At 52.3% G+C, this 20,949-nt stretch overlaps 1 protein-coding gene across 3 annotated transcripts in view; it reads right to left on the minus strand.

Annotated features, from left to right (window-relative positions):
- LOC139264644 (protein adenylyltransferase SelO-like) overlaps positions 1–20,949 on the minus strand; it is a 150,932-nt gene that overhangs the window by 38,907 nt on the left and 91,076 nt on the right. For 2 of the 3 annotated variants that reach the window (XM_070881455.1, XM_070881454.1), the window contains 3 exons: positions 10,693–10,736; positions 10,507–10,586; positions 1,516–2,972 (listed from right to left, as the gene is read on the minus strand). In XM_070881455.1, coding sequence (XP_070737556.1) covers positions 2,850–2,972; positions 10,507–10,586; positions 10,693–10,736 — 247 coding nt within the window. In that variant the 3' untranslated portion in view covers positions 1,516–2,849. Of the gene's footprint in view, positions 1–1,515; positions 2,973–10,506; positions 10,587–10,692; positions 10,737–20,949 lie in introns of those variants that run through there. The other variant, XM_070881456.1, reaches the window with a different exon arrangement.

The raw sequence follows: 20,949 nt of genomic DNA on the forward strand, positions 1-20,949 counted from the left end.
TCCTCAGATTAGGAGACCAAAACTGTACACAATATTCAAGGTGTGACCTCACCAAGGCCCTGTACAACTGTAGTAAGACCTCCCTGCTCCTATACTTAAATCCTCTCGCTATGAATGGCAACATACCATTTGCCATCTTCACCACCTGCTGTACCTGTATGCCAACTTTCAATGACTGATGTACCATGACACCAGGTCTTGGTGCACCTCCCCTTTTACTAATCTGTCACCATGCAGATAATAATCTGTCTTCCTGTTTTTACCACCAAAGTGAATAACCTCACATTTATATATATTATACCGTATCTGCCATGTATTTGCCCACTCACCTAACCTGTCCAAGTCACCATGCAGCCTTTTAGCATCCCCCTCACAGCTCACACTGCCACCCAGCTTAGTGTCATCTGCAAACTTGGGAGATATTATATTCAATTCCTTCGTCTAAATCATTAATGTATATTGTAAATAGCTGGGGTCCCTGCACTGGACTTTACAGTACCTCATTAGTCACTGCCTGCCATTCTGAAAAGGACCCGTTTATTCCTACTCTTTGCTTCCTGTCTGCCAACCAGTTCTCTATCCACGTCAGTACATTACCCCCAATACCATGTGCTTTAATTTTGCACACTAATGTCTTGTGTGGGACCTTGTCAAAAGCCTTTTGAAAGTCCAAATACACCACATCCACTGGCTCCCCCTTGTCCACTCTACTAGTTACATCCTCAAAACATTCTAGAAGATTTGTCAAGCATGATTTCCCTTTCATAAATCCATGCTGACTTCGATCGATCCTGTCACTGCTTTCCAAATGCGCTGCTTACATCTTTAATAATTGATTCCAACATTTGATTCCACCACCGATGTCAGGCTGACCGGTCTATAATTCCCTGTTTTCTCTCTCCCTCCTTTTTAAAAAAGTGAGGTTACATTAACTACCCTCCAGTCCATAGGAACTGATCCAGTCTATAGAATGTTGGAAAATTACCACCAATGCATCCACTATTTCTAGGGCCACTTCCTTAAGTACTCTTACAGTAGACTATCAGGCCCTGGGGATTTATCGGCATTCAATCCCATCAATTTTCCTAACACAATTTGTTGACTAATAAGGATTTCCTTTAGTTCCTCCTTCTTGCTAGACCCTCGGTCCCCTAGTATTTCCGGAAGGTTATTTGTGTCTTCCTTAGTGAAGACAGAACCAAAGTATTTCTTCAATTGGTCTGCCAGTTCTTTGTTCCCCATTATAAATTCACCTGATTCTGACTATAAGGGAGGATGATTAAAGGAAAGGGTAACATAGCTTTAAAAACAAGTTTGGGAAAACAAGGAAAGAAATAATAGAACCTGGCTTGCCCATTACTTCAATCTCCCTGGAAGGTACTGTTAGTTCTCAAATTGTCCTGTAGATGGTGTGCCTCACATGGCAACATTTTTCAAAAGGTGAAAGAAAAATAATTACTTACATTCAATGCTATTAGGTTTAACTTCAATTCAAATACACCAAATAGTTGGGTTTTGTTTATTCTGCTTTTAGAATCACAGAAGTTTGCAACACATGAGATCGATTGTGTCTGTGCTGGCACTTTGTTAGAACAATACTTAATTTTACGGAGTAAACAATCTTCATAGTTGCAGTTTAACTGTTCGTTATTTTTTGACAGAATCTCTCTCTTTTGCAGCTTCAAAGAAGACTTCAATCTAGTTCTCAGAAGACAGGATGACTTCACAGCTCACAACTATCACATAGTTGACATTAACTATCACTAATTTGGCAATCACAGAGAATGGAAGGGCAGAGTGTAAAAAATGTAAATGTCACAGTGGTGCAAGAGGGGGTGTATTCCAAGCTTCAAGTAAAATTGATTTATTAGGGTGATATAGCTCTGGAACTGATCGAGGAAAGCTTGCCATTAGCAAGTTTGTGGTTATGATCTGTATGATGGTGCATATGAGAATAGTTCATAAAATGAACTGCTAATCAGATCATAAAAAAAAAATCTTCGGAAATATTTTACCTAGCAACAAGTCGGTTGCTGATTTTATTTCACATCATCCATATGATAAATCTAAAATATTTCACCAGACACCCTAAAGTCAACATTCAAATACAGATTTTCCTCCAGCACAATTCCATTCCAGAAGCAGGGCAGGGCTGGATTTCTTTCCAGTCAAATGCATCAATGCTGGCCCTGCTGAGGTTTCCAGGGTCAGCCTCAATAGAATACACAGGGCGAGTTTCCAGCATGGTTAACGTCTTTGATTGGGAACTTGCCTGTTTAGGGGCAGCAGATGGTATGCTGCTGCAGGATTTAAATGCCTCCAGCAACTTAAAGAGTCAGGCATCATCAAAAGATTTTTTTTGGAAAGCAGGATTACAAATTATTGGACAAATCTTCGTAGAAAGCAAAAGTAACATTTGTTGTAATCTGTCACACAAGTTCTGTAAGGCAGCAATGGAAGTGCTACTATTCTGAGTAAGGCAGAGGATGACCTTAAGACTCCAAAGGAAGTGCATAAGTCCAATGGAAAGAACTGACCAAGGCAGTCAGTGCTAACTCAATGACCTCATTCAAAACAACTCAGCACTGATGAAAAGTATGCTTGTGGACAGATTTTAGAACTTATTCTGGTTGAGTGGTAATAACTAGATGCCACCTATACTTTATACCTGATGATGCAGCTATGAGCAAAATTTTTAAATGAATGAATTATTGACAGACTGCATAAAAAAGGCAGTCAGTTGTATGTTACAACTTTTAACCCTGACAAAATCTGCTCATAAGAGGAATGTGGAATTACTTAGTAAAACATTTAGCAATTTGTGGTACTGTTACAATTTACTTTCATCATCAAGAGGAACAGCTGACACGAAGCTCTCTAGCCCATGGAGGAGGACGGGAAGAATATCCTGCTTCCTCTGCTTCTGTCTGCTTGTTAAAAGGATGGCGTAAAATTTTCTGCAGGAGGTGAACCTGTTATGAAGGCAAAGCAAAAAGCATTGGTGTTTTGACTTGCACACTTAACTCCTCTTTGATCTTTACATTAACAAAAAATAGTGTCTGTCCTGTTATTTTCTGAATAAGCTATGTTTCACTATGCTAATTTGACATTCATTTTCAATTTCCCAACTTTTCATTAAATTAGGAATGAGAAAGTTAGGAATCCGGGTTTCCCACTCAATATTCAAATTTACTTTTTCATTAAGTTCAGCAAACGGAGACACTCATGCACCGAAGAACTCTTAGCACTAACAGACATCAAGGGGCAGGACTTCCACGCATCCTATGTGTACATCACTGATGCCAGCCCATTTTTCAGGATCATCCAATTTACTAATGGTGGGCAGGCTCCTGCCAGAGTTCCACCAGAGAATACCTTGTTGGAGAAAGGTGTGAGGGGGTCTTGGGGGGGGGGGGGGGGGGGGGAGAAGAGGGGAGAGAGAAGAGAAAATCTCATGCAGTTGCAGGATTTGAAGTTCTGCAGCAGCTTAGAGGGTGGACAGTACAAGTCAGGAAGAGGAAGGACACTATGACAGTCCCTTCAGCATGCTGCAAATTTAATAGTGAGTTGCAGGTGCTTTTCAAAAGATGAGGCAGAGAAGGCACAGCATGGTTAGCAGGTAGGGCAGGAGATCATCATACAGCACAATAGAGGGCGGTAGTAGCAATTTAAGTGCCACATTTCAAACTCCCAGAAAGTTGTGCAATGACAGAACACGTTCAAAGACCCAACGAGGATAGGCAAGTTCAAAGACCTCACGAGGATAAGCAAGGTAAAAGTACTCACATTCACCCACAACCTGCAATAGCTACATATGTAATTTTCTTACCACTAAGCCTTTGTGTGTTCCATGGCTTCAACAGCACACAAAAGTGTGTCCCAGTGTTCATAAACACCTTCTATTCCTACTCACCACCTGCAAATGGACCTTCCATCATATCCGGCCTAACACAGGCTTCTCACACTGCCTGGATTTTTTTCCCCCAAGCAAAGACTGACCATAATAATTATAAGACATAAAACGTTGTTTGCATTCCAGCTTTCCTGGGGTGGGACAACAGAAAAAAAGCCCTGGAGATACAGGAAAGGGCATAGCTGAGGGACTAGGAGACAGAGAAGTCACTGGACGGGTACTACTTGTAGATTAGTTCCACGGACCCGAACTTGGTTGAGATTCCGCCCACAGCTGCCGAACTTCCACCGGAAATAGTTTTTTTTTTGCGATTCCTCAGTCCTACCCATCTGCCGCCCGCCAGGAGATTCCTCACGGAGGTTTCTCCAGCGTTACTTGCTGCTGCCCGCCCATGCCGGAGGCTGGAAATCTGGGATTTTCCTCAGACTAAGATTGCCCTGCCGCCCACCAAAAGGACCACTGACAAAAAGCTGGTCTGAACTGGCTGTGAGTCAGACGGCAGGGAGAATCGCTCAGCGTTCTGCAGCGCTTCACATCCCAGGTATCGTGCACATGCAGCAGCATTAACAGTGGCACAGAAATTGCAATGTGATGGACCTCAAGCCAGACACAAAGAGTTGAGATATGTAATTCCAGATTAGACTGTTGAAGGGAAGGTGTGGTAGAGGAAGCGGCAATGAATGTTGAAAGATGGTAAAGCCTCAATGAAGATGCCCTACAAGAGTCTTGAAACCATTTCAGGCGGAAGATTTTTAGTTACAGATTGTGACTGCGCATGTGGTCTGATCTTAGGTCAGAGAAAATGGGTGAGAGTTAGAATATGTAAAGCTCTGGCAGATCTCAGCATGTGATAGTGAGAACAACATGATATGAGGTATGGAAGACGGAAAAATACATATAATGGAGTGCAATTTCACTGATGCACATGTCATCTCAGCATCCCCAGCATCGAAGCACTGACCACACTCAACCAGCTCCATTGGGCGGGCCACATTGTTCGCATGCCTGACATAAGACTCCCAAAGCAAGCGCTCTACTCGGAACCCCTACACGGCAAGCGAGCCCCAGGTGGGCAGAGGAAACATTTCAAAGACATCCTCAAAGCCTCCTTGATAAAAGGCAACAAGCCCCACGACACCTGGGAGTCCCTGGCCAAAGACTGCCTTAAGTGGAGGAAGAGCAACCGGGAGGGCACTGAGCACCTCGAGTCTCGTCGCCAAGAGCACGCAGAAAGCAAATGCAGGCAGCGGAAGGAGCGTGCAGCAAACCAACCTTCCCACCCATCCTTTCCTTCAACGACCATCTTTCCTACCTGTGACAGAGACTGTAATTCCCATATTGGACTGTTCAGTCATCTAAGAACTCACTTTTAGAGTGGAAGCAAGTCTTCCTCAATTTCGAGGGACTACCTATGATGATGATGTTTGACATAAGAAAAAGTTGGGTGAAGTGCAAGCCTTAATGTGTGCCCTGCAAGTAGTTCAACTGACTCTCGTTGAATGGAAGCCTTCCTGCATTGGTAACCCTTACTTGTCGTGGCGAGATGGCCTGATGGAAGGACCCATTATACAGTAGAATAATAGGTGGAAGGCAAAATATCCCTCATACAACGGAACACCAGAGAGCTGTGTTTTTCTCAGAAGGCACCACACATTATGTAAAAATGAGACACTGACCAAGAGTGGGTGAACAATGTGAATTTATCAAAAAGTGTAGCATTCCAAAAGTGACAGAACATCATAACATTAACGAGCATATACACCACCACCCCTCTCTTCGCCCCCACTCGATGCGAGGCCCATCGTCCTCTTCTTCACTCCGCCTTCAAGACGGTGTGCCGCATCCCTGCCCGTCTCCGACTCTAATTGATCAGGTTGTGCAGGAGGGCAGCCGGATCTGTGCAGACGTGTATGTCTTGGCGAAAAAGTAGGGGGCGTGACTGATGGAGCCGGCATGTCCGGATCCTTGGAATCTGTGTGCCTTGAGGGTGCGGGCTCGGGGGCTTGCATGACCTGGCCAGAAGCCATCGTTTGCCTCATCGCCTCAACAGACTCTGTGTTGCGCCCCACCGCACTAATGAACCGCTCTATGCTGTCAGTATGATGTTGAGCAAAGGTCGCGATGCTGGCAGCTAACTGAGCCATGGTCTGCAGCAGATCGCGACCTAGCTCATCGTTCGTCCTCGATAGCTGGACTATCTCGTTAATGACCACGAGCCGTCCTGCATCCTCAGGTGATTGTTGGGTCTGTGTGGGTGAATGCGCCGTGGTTGGTTTAACGCGACAGCCTCTGTGCCTGTCAGCTCGTGTTCCTGTTTGGTCCGGTTCGAACCCCATGAATTCTAACCCCGACGCCGAGGCTCTCCGGACAGGCGACACACATGTCAGGAGGCTGATTTCTTCCTCTTGCAGCTCCTCGAGCTCAATTGGCTCTACCACAGGCCCTTCTCCCTCCTGGTCTTCCTGACTCTGGGTGGCGGAGGTGGGTGCGATGGACATGGCTGGGGGGTGTTGAATGAATGTCTTGGGCTGGTGACAAGTTAGGGGAGGGAGAACTTGGGATAACACTTCTCCTTTGTGTGCCAGAGGTGGATGGTGTGTATTGCTCATTGCAATAAACACAGCAAAGGCCACAGGCCCTAATAACAATCCAACTGTAGTGCTGTAGAGCTATGCATGAAAACTGGCAGGCGCCCTAGTCAAGCTGTTCCACTATAGCTATGACACTGGTATGTACTCAACAATATGGAAAATCACACAACTATGTTTTATCCACACAAAGCAGGACCAATCTAACGCAGCCAATTACAATCCCAATGAGCTTCCTCCCAATCTTCAGCAAAGTGATGGAAGAAATCAACAACACTGTCATCAGGCAGCTTCTGCTCACTGACACTCAGTTCAGATTATACCAGAACCACCGGGCCCAGACCACATTACAGCTTTGATCCAGACATGGCACAAGAGCTGTATACCGGAAGAGAGGTGAGAGTAGCTACCTTCAAAATTAATCCAAATTAGACTGAGTTGGCACCAAGGAGCCCTAGCAAGTAAGATCAATGAGGGTTAAAGGTCAAATCTTCCAGCAGCTGGAGTCTTTCGAGAAACAGGAAGTTTGCTGTGATTCACAGGCGGCCAATTGTCACAGCCTCATGACATTGTTGCAGGATTTCCTTAGATGGTCCAACCATTTGCAATTACTTGATCAATGACCTTCCCTCTGTCATAAGGGCAGGAGTGGAGCTATTCACTGACTATTCCACAGCATTGAGCTCCATTCACAACTCCTCTGCTAATGAAGAAGCCTATGCTACTGGTGAGGCCTCAGCTGGAGTATTGTGTCCAAGTCCAGGCACCACATCTTAGGAAGAATGTCAAGGCATATTTACTAAATGATACCAGGAATGAGGGACTTCAGTTATGTGGATAGACTAGAGAAGATGGGATTGTGGTCCTTAGATTAAGGGAAGATTTAATAAGGTGTTCAAAGTTATGAGAGGTTTTGGTAAATAGGGAGAAATTGTTTTCACTAGCAGTGGGTTGGTAAGCACAGGACATAGATTTAAGTTAATTGGCAAAAGAGCCAGAGGGGTGAAGAGGAGAAATTGTTTTGCGCAGCGCATTATGATCTGGAATGCAGTCCCTGAAAGGGTGGTGGAAACAAATTCAAACAGCAACTTTCAAAAGAGAATTGTATATATACACATGAAAAGGAAATTTTACAGGGGGATGCTGAAAGAGCGGAGAGTGGGATTAATTGGATAGGTCAGTCAAAGAGCCAACACAGGCACAATGGGCCAAATGGCCTCCTTCTCTGCTGTTTGATTTTATGATATGCCAACGTACAGCAGGACCTGAATTACATCCAGGCTTAAGCTGAAAATTGGCAGGTAACATCGTGCCACATGAGTACCAGGCACTAACCATCTCCAATAAGAAAAATTCCAAACTCCTGCCATTGACCTTCAACAGCACTACCATCACGGAGTTCCACCACCATGAACGTCTTGGCAATCACCACTGTCCAGAAGCTTAACATTCTTCACCCTGTTGTCTTCTATTTCCTTCCTCTTCTGGGCCCTGCATGATGATACCTTAGTCCACAGCAAAATTATGGAACATGCATAACACTATTCTTATCAACAATCCGGCTACAATTACATTCCAGAGCCAGTGCCAGTGGCATAGTAGGAAGGTACTCAAATGATCCATCTGTCTCAAGATAGCAGGTCAATTAAGCCTTCTAGCCAGACCTCTCATAGATTATTGCACATGTGGATTAAAAGGGTAGGGCCAGGCTGCTATAGCAACAGCATCTGAGATGCAGACTACAATGAGCTTTTTTCAGGACTTGGACAACTGGAGGGGGTGATCATTACAGAGGTTCATACCAGTATACAGCTCGCCACCTCACACACTCCAGCGCTCAGGTAGGACTAAGAAGGACTAGCAACAGTTAGAAGAGCACAAACTGGCACCAAAGAGAAGCAACTGTGTAGGTTAAAAAATATTATGCAGTGGGCACTGAATAAAATATTGCTTTTGACCAACTTTTTTTATTTATTCTTGGGATGTGGGATAGTTTTTCATATTGTTTGAAAGTGAATGTTTCAAGAGGTGAGAAATGGGATCTGCTTTTCATGATGTAAATGAAAAGCAGATCCCATTCAATGAAGTAGCTGTGCAGTATTCTACCAGAGAAACATAGAAAATAGGTGCAGGAGTAGGCCATTCGGCCCTTCTAGCCTGCACCGCCATTCAATGAGTTCATGGCTGAACATGCAACTTCAGTACCCCCTTCCTGCTTTCTCGCCATACACAGTAAGGACTACATCTAACTCCTTTTTGAATATATTTAGTGAATTGGCCTCAATAACTTTCTGTGGTAGAAAATTCCACAGGTTCACCACTCTCTGGGTGAAGAAGTTTCTCCTCATCTCGGTCCTAAATGGCTTATCCCTTATCCTTAGACTGTGTCCCCTGGTTCTGGACTTCCCCAACATTGGGAACATTCTTCCTGCATCTAACCTGTCTAACCCCGTCAGAATTTTAAATGTTTCGATGAGGTCCCCTCTCATTCTTCTGAACTCCAGTGAATACAAGCCCAGTTGATCCAGTCTTTCTTGATAGGTCAGTCCCGCCATCCCGGGAATCAGTCTGGTGAACCTTCGCTGCATTCCCTCAATAGCAAGAATGCCCTTCCTCAGGTTAGGAGACCAAAACTGTACACAATACTCCAGGTGTGGCCTCACCAAGGCCCTGTACAACTGTAGCAACACCTCCCTGCTCCTGTACTCAAATCCCCTCGCTATGAAGGCCAACATGCCATTTGCTTTCTTAATCGCCTGCTGTACCTGCATGCCGACCTTCAATGACTGATGTACTATGACACCCAAGTCTCTTTGCACCTCCCCTTTTCCTAATCTGTCACCATTCAGATAATAGTCTGTCTCTCTGTTTTTACCACCAAAGTGGATAACCTCACATTTATCCACATTATACTTCATCTGCCATGCATTTGCCCACTCACCTAACCTATCCAAGTCGCTCTGCAGCCTCATAGCATCCTCCTCGCAGCTCACACTGCCACCCAACTTAGTGTCATCCGCAAATTTGGAGATACTACATTTAATCCCGTCGTCTAAATCATTAATGTACAGTGTAAACAGCTGGGGCCCCAGCACAGAACCTTGCGGTACCCCACTAGTCACTGCCTGCCATTCTGAAAAGTCCCCATTTACTCCTACTCTTTGCTTCCTGTCTGACAACCAGTTCTCAATCCATGTCAGCACACTACCCCCAATCCCATGTGCTTTAACTTTGCACATTAATCTCTTGTGTGGGACCTTGTCGAAAGCCTTCTGAAAGTCCAAATATACCACATCAACTGGCTCTCCCTTGTCCACTCTACTGGAAACATCCTCAAAAAATTCCAGAAGATTTGTCAAGCATAATTTCCCTTTCACAAATCCATGCTGACTTGGACCTATCATGTCACCTCTTTCCAAATGCACTGCTATGACATCCTTAATAATTGATTCCATCATTTTACCCACTACCGATGTCAGGCTGACCGGTCTATAATTCCCTGTTATCTCTCTCCCTCCTTTTTTAAAGCTCGGGAGGTGTCCATATGAGGGTATTTCTTATTACTCTGGCTGCTGGCAGAAAATTCCCTCAACAGCCTCTTCTGACTAGTGCTTGACACTCACTTTCTTCACCCTGTTGTCTGCTATTTCCTTCCTATTCTGGGCCCTGCATGATGATTCCTCAGTCCACAGCAAAATTATGGAACATGCATAACATTATCACAATTCTGGACATTCATGTTAAGAGCGGTTCTAAAAATAAATTATGTTCTTATGTGTACCTGCTGCCAGCCAGGTATAGAAGCAACAGAGATGGTGATAACACCAAACTTGTAGCCCGTAACATCCATTCTCCAGGTTAAACCATTGAAGTTTACAGCACAGTGTCAGTGCTGGCTCAGAAACAACAATGGGCCAGAGCACTAGGGCCAAGGAAATCTGAACAAGAGAAAACATTTTTTTTTAGTTATGTTGATTTGTCTGACCACAAATGGAATATGGTTACCTCAGAGAAGTCATTTCTCTCAGACTTTTTGATTGCTGACTCTGCCATCCAGTTGCGAAGGACGTACCTTGGATTGGTATCTTTAAAAGAAATAGTAAGTAGTCAAGTCTATTTGTAAATTATCTTTACTACATAATGCATGAAATACATAGGCTATATTAAGAAAACGATTTTAAAAAGCCATACTTTTCATTCTGATTTTGCGTGCTTCATCTGAATCCACTGTGCTCCTGCAAGAAACAATATTTGTAAACATCTGTCTTTTCAGGAACATTATGTCCTTCTCCGTTACAAAACAGTTGATCCAACAGTACGAATAGCTTTTAAAAAAATAGAACCATAAAAATTGACAGCATGGAGGAAAGTGATTGGGCCCATCGTGTCTGTGCTAGAGTCATCCAAAATGAATGCCATTGCCCCACGCTCTACCCACAGCTTTGTACCTTCCTCTATTTCAAAAATGTATCCAATTTTTTCATACGATGTACAATAATCGCTGCCTCAACCACTCCCTTTGGCAAAGCATTCCATAATCCAATGATACTCGGTCCTGGGTATGGTAGCATAGTGTTTATGTTATTAGACTAGTAATCCAGAAACCTGGACTATTAGTAACAACAACTTGTATTTATTTTGCGCCTTTAACATAGTAAAATGTCCTAAGACTCTTCACAGGAGTGTTATCAAACAAAATTTGATACCGAGTCAGCTAAGGAGATATTAGGACAGGTGACTAAAAGCTTGGTCAAAGAGGTGGGTTTTAAGGAGAGGTAGAGAGTTGAAGAAGTTTAGAAAGAGAACTAGAGAGCTTAGGGCCTATGCACAGCCGTCAATGATGGCGTGATTAAGATCGGGGTTGTGCAAGAGGCCAGAATTGGAGGAGCGCATAGTTGTTGAAGGTTTATAGATATATAGAGATAGGGAGGGGCGAGGCCATGGAAGGATTTGAAAACTAGGATGAGAATTTTTAAATCGAGGCGTTGCTGGATTGGAAGCCAATGAAGGTCAGCAAGCACAGAGGTGTTGGGTGAACGTGACTTGGTGCAAGTTAGGATATGGGCAACAGAGGTTTGGATGAGCTCAAGTTTACGGAAGATGGAAAATGGAAGTCTGGCCAGGAGAGCATTGGAAAAGTCAAGTCTAATGGCAACAGAGGCATAAATGAGATTTTCAGCAGCAGATGATCTAAGGCAGGGGTGGAGATGGGCAATGTTACGGAGATGGAAGTAGACGGTCTTGGTGATGGAGTGGATATGAGGTCGGAAGCTCATCTCAGGGTCAATTAGGTTGCGAACAGTCTGGTTTAGCTGCAGACGATGGCCAGGGAGATGGATGGAGTTGGTAGCTAGGGGACGGAGTTTGTGGTGGGGACCGAAGACAATGGCTTCGGTCTTCCCAATATTTAGTTGGAGGAAATTTTTGCTCATCCAATCGGACAAGCAGTGTGACAAATCAGAGGCAGTGGAGGGGTCGAGAGAGAGGGGTGGTGAGGTAGAACTGGGTGTCGTCAGTGTTTACGTGGAACCTGACATTGTGCTTTCGGATGCTGTCGTCGAGGGGCAGTAAATAGATGAAAAATACGAGTGGTTCACAGATTGATCCTTGAGGGACACCAGAGATAACGGTGTGGGAGTGAGTAGAGAAGCCATTACAGGTGGTTTTCTGGCTACGACTGGATAGATAGGATTGGAAACAGGCGAGTGAAGTCCCACCCAGCTGGATGACGGAGGAAAGGCGTTGGAGAAGAATGGAGTGATCAACCATTTCAAAGGTTGCAGACAGATCAAGAAGGATGAGGAGCAATAGTTTACCACAGTCACAGTCACATAGGATGTCATTTGCGACTTTTATAAGGGCCGTTTCAGTGCTGTGGTATGGGCAGAAACCTGATTGAAGGGATTCAAACATGGAGTTGCGAAGAAGATGGGCACGGATTTGGAAGGCAACAAGTCCCAAGGACTTTGGAGAGAAAAGGGAGGTTGGAGATAGGATGGTAGTTTGCCCCGGTAAGGGCAAAGGGACCAAGAGTGGGATTTTTCTGGGAGTGATGACAGTAGATTTGAAGTGGAGGGGGACAGTACCCAAAGAGAGGGAACCGTTAATATCAGCTAACTTGGGGTTCTGCAGATTCCCACCTCCATCTCAGTTCCAGTATTTGGTGGCCTGTAATTCACACTGAAAAATGTATAATTTGCCTTAAGTTTATCCATATACATTTTATCTTAACACAACTGAATGACATCCTTTTGTTCCAGCATGTGATAGATTCCTTCAGTAATGCTACAACTCCACCATCCTACTTTCCCTCCTTATCTCTCCTAAAAATGTTATAACTAGGAATGCCTAGTCCTGTCCAAACTTAAGCCACATTTCAGTTGTAGCTACTATAGCAAACACCTCAATAGTGATTAATGCTTCTATCTGTCCAATTTTGTTTTCAATGATTTGTGCATTCATATACATATTACTCAATTCTGATTTGCAACATTTTTGGAACACAGACCGGTAGTATTTTTCCTGATTTTCTCAGTCATTTTTTAAATCCCTTCCCCATCTATCTATGTAATTGGTTCTAACCTGGGCAATAAAATTAGGCTGCTCTTCTTCCCTTTTCCAAAAGTTTTTTTCCGCCCATTCTATGAAATCCAGACACTAGGGAGACAACATACGATTTGGAACTACCGGTCACGACTGCTATACCCCTGACCACTGTTCCTCCTAAGCTGCACAGGGGTGGAGGCGGGAGGGGGGAGGGGGGTGGAGAGCGGAGAGAGGGGCTGGGGGAAGAGAGAGACTCGGGGTTGGGCGGAGTGGGAGAGACTCGGGGGAGGAAGAGACTGGGGGGGAGGGGAGAGCGACTGTGGGACTGGGGGGGGTAGGCAGAACGACTGGGGGAGGGAGGGGGAGAAGAGAGACTGGGAGGGGAAGGAGGGTGGATAAAGAGACGGCGGGGGGGCAGAAAGAGATGGCGGTGGGGGGGGGGTGGGAAAGAGAGCGCGACGGGGGGGAAAGAGAGCGCGGTGGGGGGAAAGAGAGCGCGGCGGGGGGAAAGTATTGTTTATTCATGCCTGTTTACTGTGTGATGTCTGTAACACTGTTATGCCACATTGAATGTACCCTTATACTGCACACAGCTTACCGGTACACCAGAGGGTGCTACTGCTGGAGACCTAGGGGTTGCCTGCGCACAGTAGGTAACCCAGTATAAAAGGGAACTCACAGCTTGTTGTCAGCACTCAGGAGCTGCAAATAAAGGACAACAGGTCTACACAGTTTAAGTATCATACCCTGCCTCGTGGTGTCATTACTAAAGGTGCCTACATACACTACAGAGAGCGCAGCGGGGAGAAAGAGAGCGCGGCCGGGGGGAAACGGGAGCGCGGCCGGGGGAAAGAAACAGAGAAACTGCGGGGTGGCAGGGAGAAAGAGTGAGACTGGGGAGGAAGAGGCGGGTGGGGGGGGGGGGGGGGGGGAGGGGGGGAAAGAGAGAGACTGGGGGGGGTGAAGGCAGAGACACTGGGGGGCAAAGGGAGACACTGGGGGGCGAAGGCAGAGACACTGGGGGGCAAAGGGAGACACTGGGGGGCGAAGGCAGAGACACTGGGGGGCAAAGGGAGACACTGGGGGGCATAGGGAGAGACTAGGGGGCATAGGGAGAGACTAGGGGGGCATAGGGAGAGACTAGGATCGTGAAGGGAGAGAATGGGGCGGGGCGAAGGGAGAGAATGGGGGGCGAAGGGAGAGAATGGGGGGGCGAAGGGAGAGAATGGGGGGGCGAAGGGAGAGAATGTGGGGCGAAGGGAGAGAATGTGGGGCGAAGGGAGAGAATGTGGGGCGAAGGGAGAGAATGTGGGGCGAAGGGAGAGAATGTGGGGCGAAGGGAGAGAATGTGGGGCGAAGGGAGAGAATGTGGGGCGAAGGGAGAGAATGTGGGGCGAAGGGAGAGAATGTGGGGCGAAGGGAGAGAATGTGGGGCGAAGGGAGAGAATGTGGGGCGAAGGGAGAGAATGTGGGGCGAAGGGAGAGAATGTGGGGCGAAGGGAGAGAATGTGGGGCGAAGGGAGAGAATGTGGGGCGAAGGGAGAGAATGTGGGGCGAAGGGAGAGAATGTGGGGCGAAGGGAGAGAATGTGGGGCGAAGGGAGAGAATGTGGGGCGAAGGGAGAGAATGTGGGGCGAAGGGAGAGAATGGGGGCGAAGGGAGAGAATGGGGGCGAAGGGAGAGAATGGGGGCGAAGGGAGAGAATGGGGGGCGAAGGGAGAGAATGGGGGGCGAGGGAGAGATTTGCGGGGGGGGAGGGAGAGATTTGCGGGGGGGGAGGGAGAGACTTGGGGAGTAGGAAGGGAGAGACTGGGGGCAGGGGGGAGGGAGAGACTGGGGGCAGGGGAGGGAGAGACTGGGGGCAGGGGGGAGGAGAGACTGGGGGCAGGGGGGAGGGAGAGACTGGGGGCAGGGGGGAGGGAGAGACTGGGGGCAGGGGGGAGGGAGAGGACTGGGGGCAGGGGGGAGGGAGAGACTGGGGGCAGGGGGGAGGGAGAGACTGGGGGCAGGGGGGGAGGAGAGACTGGGGGCAGGGGGGAGGGAGAGACTGGGGCAGGGGGAGGGAGAGACTGGGGGCAGGGGGGAGGGAGAGACTGGGGGCAGGGGGGAGGGAGAGACTGGGGGCAGGGGGAGGGAGAGACTGGGGGCAGGGGGGAGGGGAGAGACTGGGGGCAGGGGGGAGGGAGAGACTGGGGGCAGGGGGGAGGGAGAGACTGGGGGCAGGGGGGAGGAGAGACTGGGGCAGGGGGAGGGAGAGACTGGGGGCAGGGGGGAGGGAGAGACTGGGGGCAGGGGGGAGGGAGAGACTGGGGGCAGGGGGGAGGGAGAGACTGGGGGCAGGGGGGAGGGAGAGACTGGGGCAGGGGGGAGGGAGAGACTGGGGGCAGGGGGAGGGAGAGACTGGGGGCAGGGGGGAGGGAGAGACTGGGGGCAGGGGGGAGGGAGAGGACTGGGGGCAGGGGGGAGGGAGAGACTGGGGGCAGGGGGGAGGGAGAGACTGGGGGCAGGGGGGAGGGAGAGACTGGGGGCAGGGGGGAGGGAGAGACTGGGGGCAGGGGGGAGGGAGAGACTGGGGGCAGGGGGAGGGAGAGACTGGGGCAGGGGGAGGGAGAGACTGGGGGCAGGGGGGAGGGAGAGACTGGGGGCAGGGGGGAGGGAGAGACTGGGGGCAGGGGGAGGAGAGACTGGGGGCAGGGGGGAGGAGAGACTGGGGGCAGGGGGGAGGGAGAGACTGGGGGCAGGGGGGAGGGAGAGACTGGGGGCAGGGGGAGGGAGAGACTGGGGGCAGGGGGAGGGAGAGACTGGGGGCAGGGGGGAGGGAGAGACTGGGGGCAGGGGGGAGGGAGAGACTGGGGGCAGGGGGGAGGGAGAGACTGGGGGCAGGGGGGAGGGAGAGACTGGGGCAGGGGGGGAGGGAGAGACTGGGGGCAGGGGGAGGGAGAGACTGGGGGCAGGGGGGAGGGAGAGACTGGGGGCAGGGGGGAGGGAGAGACTGGGGGCAGGGGGGAGGGAGAGACTGGGGGCAGGGGGGAGGGAGAGACTGGGGGCAGGGGAGAGACTGGGGGCAGGGGGGAGGGAGAGACTGGGGGCAGGGGGGAGGGAGAGACTGGGGGCAGGGGGGAGGGAGAGACTGGGGGCAGGGGGGAGGGAGAGACTGGGGGCAGGGGGGGAGGAGAGACTGGGGGCAGGGGGGAGGGAGAGACTGGGGGCAGGGGGGAGGGAGAGACTGGGGGCAGGGGGGAGGGAGAGACTGGGGGCAGGGGGGAGGAAGAGACTGAGGGAGAGACTGGGGGCAGGGGGGAGGGAGAGACTGGGGGGCAGGGGGGAGGGAGAGACTGGGGGGCAGGGGGGAGGGAGAGACTGGGGGGAAGGGGGAAGTGGGAGGCTGGGGGGGGAGTGGGAGGCTGGGGGCGTGGGTAGTGGGAGACTGGGGGGGTGGCGGAATGGGAAACTGGGGGCGGTAGTGGGAGACTGGGGGGGGAAGTTAGAGACTGGTGGTGGGGGGAAAGGGAGAGACGGGGGGGAAGGGGAAAGGGAGAGACGGGTGGGAAGGGGGAGGGGTGAGACTGGTGGGGGGGGGCCTAGGAGAGACTGGAGGGCGGGGGGGAGGGAGAGACTGGAGGGGGTAGGGCGAGACTAGCGGGGGGTGGAAGGGAGAGACCGGGGGGGGGGGGTGGAAGGGAGAGACCTGGGGGGGGGCTGAAGGGAAAGATCGGGGGGGGGGGTGGGGGTGGGTTGGAGACAGAGACTGGCGGGGGGGGGGGGGGAGGGGGGGGGGTGGAGAGAGAGATTGGGGAGGAGAGAGAGACTGGGGGTGGGGGCTAGAGACTGGAATGGGGTGTGGAAAGAGAGAGACTGAGGGGGAAGAGAGAGACTGTGGGGGAGAGTGTCTTGGCAGGACAGAAAGATTGGGGGGAGGGAGAGACTGGGGGAGGGAGAGACCGGGGGAGAAGGGGGAGAGAGAGAGATGGGGCAGGGGAAGAGACTGGAGGGGTAAAGAAAGGAGACTGGGGAGGTGCAGGGGAGAGACTGGGAAGGGGAGAGAGAGAGAGACGGGGGGGAGGGGATGTGGGTTGGAGAGAGACACTGGCGGGGGGGGGGGGGGGGGGGGGAGGTGAAGAGGGAGACTGGGGGGAGGCGTCGGGGGAGAAAGAGACTGTGGTGGGAGGAGGGTGCGGGGGGAATGGGTGGGGAGCGGGAGAAGACAGACTGGGGGTGGCTTGAAGTGAGGTGGGGGGGGTGTCGAGAGAGACTGAGGGGAAGAGAAGAACTGGCGGGGTAGAGAGACTGCTGGGGGTGGAAAGAAAGAGAGTCTGTGGGGAGAGAGACTTGTGGGGGGAGAGAGAGACTGGGGGTGGGGGGAGGGAAGAGAGAAATTGGGGGGGGGGGTGGTGGGAGAGAGAGACTGGGGGGGGGGGAGCGAGAGAGACTGGGGGGGGGGGGAGCGAGAGAGACTGGGGGGGGGGGGAGCGAGAGAGACTGGGGGGGGGAGCGAGAGAGACGGGGGAGAGAGAGACGGGGGAAAGAGGGCGCGGCGGGGGGAGAGGGGGCGCGGCGGGGGGAGAGGGGGCGCGGCGGGGGGAGAGGGGGCGCGGCGGGGGGAGAGGGGGCGCGGCGGGGGGAGAGGGGGCGCGGCGGGGGGAGAGGGGGCGCGGCGGGGGGAGAGGGGGCGCGGCGGGGGGAGAGGGGGCGCGGCGGGGGGAGAGGGGGCGCGGCGGGGGGAGAGGGGGCGCGGCGGGGGGAGAGGGGGCGCGGCGGGGGGAGAGGGGGCGCGGCGGGGGGAGAGGGGGCGCGGCGGGGGGAGAGGGGGCGCGGCGGGGGGAGAGGGGGCGCGGCGGGGGGAGAGGGGGCGCGGCGGGGGGAGAGGGGGCGCGGCGGGGGGAGAGGGGGCGCGGCGGGGGGAGAGGGGGCGCGGCGGGGGGAGAGGGGGCGCGGCGGGGGGAGAGGGGGCGCGGCGGGGGGAGAGGGGGCGCGGCGGGGGGAGAGGGGGCGCGGCGGGGGGAGAGGGGGCGCGGCGGGGGGAGAGGGGGCGCGGCGGGGGAGAGGGGGCGCGGCGGGGGGAGAGGGGGCGCGGCGGGGGGAGAGGGGGCGCGGCGGGGGGAGAGGGGGCGCGGCGGGGGGAGAGGGGGCGCGGCGGGGGGAGAGGGGGCGCGGCGGGGGGAGAGGGGGCGCGGCGGGGGGAGAGAGGGCGCGGCTGCGGGGGGGGGGTAGAGAGACTGGGCGGGGGGGGGGAAGAGAGAGACTGCGCCGGGGAGAGAGAGACGGGGTGGGGTGGGGGCTGTGGAAGGGAAAGACTGGGCGGGGGTCTGTGGAAGTGAGAGACTGGGCTGAGGTCTGTGGAAGTGAGAGACTGGGCTGAGGTCTGTGGAAGTGAGAGACTGGGCGGGGAGCTGTGGAAGTGAGAGACTGGGCTGAGGTCTGTGGAAGTGAGAGACTGGGCTGAGGTCTGTGGAAGTGAGAGACTGGGCTGAGGTCTGTGGAAGTGAGAGACTGGGCGGGGAGCTGTGGAAGTGAGAGACTGGGCGGGGAGCTGTGGAAGTGAGAGACTGGGCGGGGGGCTGTGGAAGTGAGAGACTGGAGGGTGAAGAGAGAGTCTGGGGGCTGGAGGAGAGAGAGACTGGGGGCAGGGGGAGAGAGAGACTGGGGGAGAGGGAGAGAGAGAGACTGGGAGAGAGTGAGAGAGACTGAGAGAGAGAGAGAGAGACTGGGGGAGAGAGAGAGACTGGTGGTGGTCAGGATAGACTGGGTGCGGGGAGAAGAGCGAGACACCGCGGGGGTGGGGGGGGCGGGGGAAGAGAGAGACACGGCGAGGGAAAAGAGAGAGACACGGCGGGGGGAAAGAGAGAGACACGGCGGGGGGGGAAGGCAGAGACACGGCCGGGGGGGGGGGGGGGGAAGGGAGGGAAGGCAGAGACACGGCCGGGGGGGGGGGGTAGAGAGACTGGGCGGGGGGGGGAAGAGAGAGACTGCGCCGGGGAGAGAGAGACGGGGTGGGGTGGGGGCTGTGGAAGGGAAAGACTGGGCGGGGGTCTGTGGAAGTGAGAGTCTGGGCTGAGGTCTGTGGAAGTGAGAGACTGGGCTGAGGTCTGTGGAAGTGAGAGACTGGGCGGGGAGCTGTGGAAGTGAGAGACTGGGCTGAGGTCTGTGGAAGTGAGAGACTGGGCTGAGGTCTGTGGAAGTGAGAGACTGGGCGGGGAGCTGTGGAAGTGAGAGACTGGGCGGGGAGCTGTGGAAGTGAGAGACTGGGCGGGGGGCTGTGGAAGTGAGAGACTGGAGGGTGAAGAGAGAGTCTGGGGGCTGGAGGAGAGAGAGACTGGGGGCAGGGGGAGAGAGAGACTGGGGGAGAGGGAGAGAGAGAGACTGGGAGAGAGTGAGAGAGACTGAGAGAGAGAGAGAGAGACTGGGGGAGAGAGAGAGACTGGTGGTGGTCAGGATAGACTGGGTGCGGGGAGAAGAGCGAGACACCGCGGGGGTGGGGGGGGCGGGGGAAGAGAGAGACACGGCGAGGGAAAAGAGAGAGACACGGCGGGGGGAAAGAGAGAGACACGGCGGGGGGGGAAGGCAGAGACACGGCCGGGGGGGGGGGGGGGGAAGGGAGGGAAGGCAGAGACACGGCCGGGGGGGGGGGGGGGGAAGGGAGACTGGGGGGGAGGAACTGTAGTGTATGTAATGACTGCACGAGGCAGGGTATGATACTTAAACTGTGCAGACCTGTAGTCCTTTATTTGCAGCTCCTGAGTGTCAACAAGAAGCTGTGAGTTCCCTTTTATACTGGGTGCAGGCAACCCCTAGGTCTCCAGCAGCAGCACCCTCTGGTATATCGGTAAGATGTGTACAGTGCAAGGGTACATTCAGTGTTGCATAACAGTGTTACAGACATCACACAGTAAACAGGCATGCATACACAACAACACTTCCCCCCCCTAAGCATTTTACATATCCTTATTGTCATACCCAGGGGAGGTGATCAGTGGTGGGCTATGGGAGGTTGTGGTGAGGGTTGTGTGGTTGCCAGGTGTGACCCCTGTGCTTGAGGCTGGCCTCGTACGTTTCCCCTCCCTCACACACAGATTATGTGGGTGTTACTGTTGTGGGATCCCTCGGGGTGGGTAGCCACGGCAGCAGTGGGTGGTGTGTATACACTGTGATGTGGGTAGTTGTGGGCAGGGCCACAAGACTGGATGGGCTCCTTGTCCACCAATTGGGTTGAGGGTCAGGTTATCCCAGGGTTTGCCAGGGAAGCTGGAGGGTATTGGCCTCATGCTCCTGGTGTTGGCCCTGGTGGCCAGGGGCTGTCGGGCTGGTCTGGTGCAGGTTGCCATTGGTGGTGGCTGTGCTGCCCATTGACCACTGTCCCTGTAGTGGGTCCTACAAGGGGCATCACATTCATTCCAAAGGTCCAGGCTACATGGTCAGGTAGCCTGCTGGACCTGGGGGTCTCCCACAGGGGGATTCCATTGGCATCAGCATGGTCCCTGTAGGACCCATTGTCCTTTGGCATTGTCCTACCGGTCAGTATACATGACACCTTGGCTCTGATCACACATAGTCGAGTCTGCATTATACATTCTAGCATTTGCATCACTTTTGGGTGTCCTGGTTTCAGCAGACATGATTAGGCATTTCACAATCTCTATCATTACTGTTAAGCATAATAAACTTTTTCTTAACCTTACTGACACCTGCATTCATATCATTAGTCACATTAGTTAAACCAGCATCATAATTCATTGTTACATTGCATACATTTTCATACTCGCACCTTTTAATCGCATCTTTAGCTTTAAAGTCCGTGTACTCAAATAGTTGAAACTTCCCCTTTAAATTTCTTTGGTTACCAGTCTCCTTTAAGGGAGCCTTAAAATACGATTGGCCGCTTGACGTCACATGATGCTCCTCCCT

This window comes from Pristiophorus japonicus, chromosome 5, assembly GCF_044704955.1.
Source record: "Pristiophorus japonicus isolate sPriJap1 chromosome 5, sPriJap1.hap1, whole genome shotgun sequence".
Lineage (NCBI taxonomy): Eukaryota > Metazoa > Chordata > Chondrichthyes > Pristiophoridae > Pristiophorus > Pristiophorus japonicus.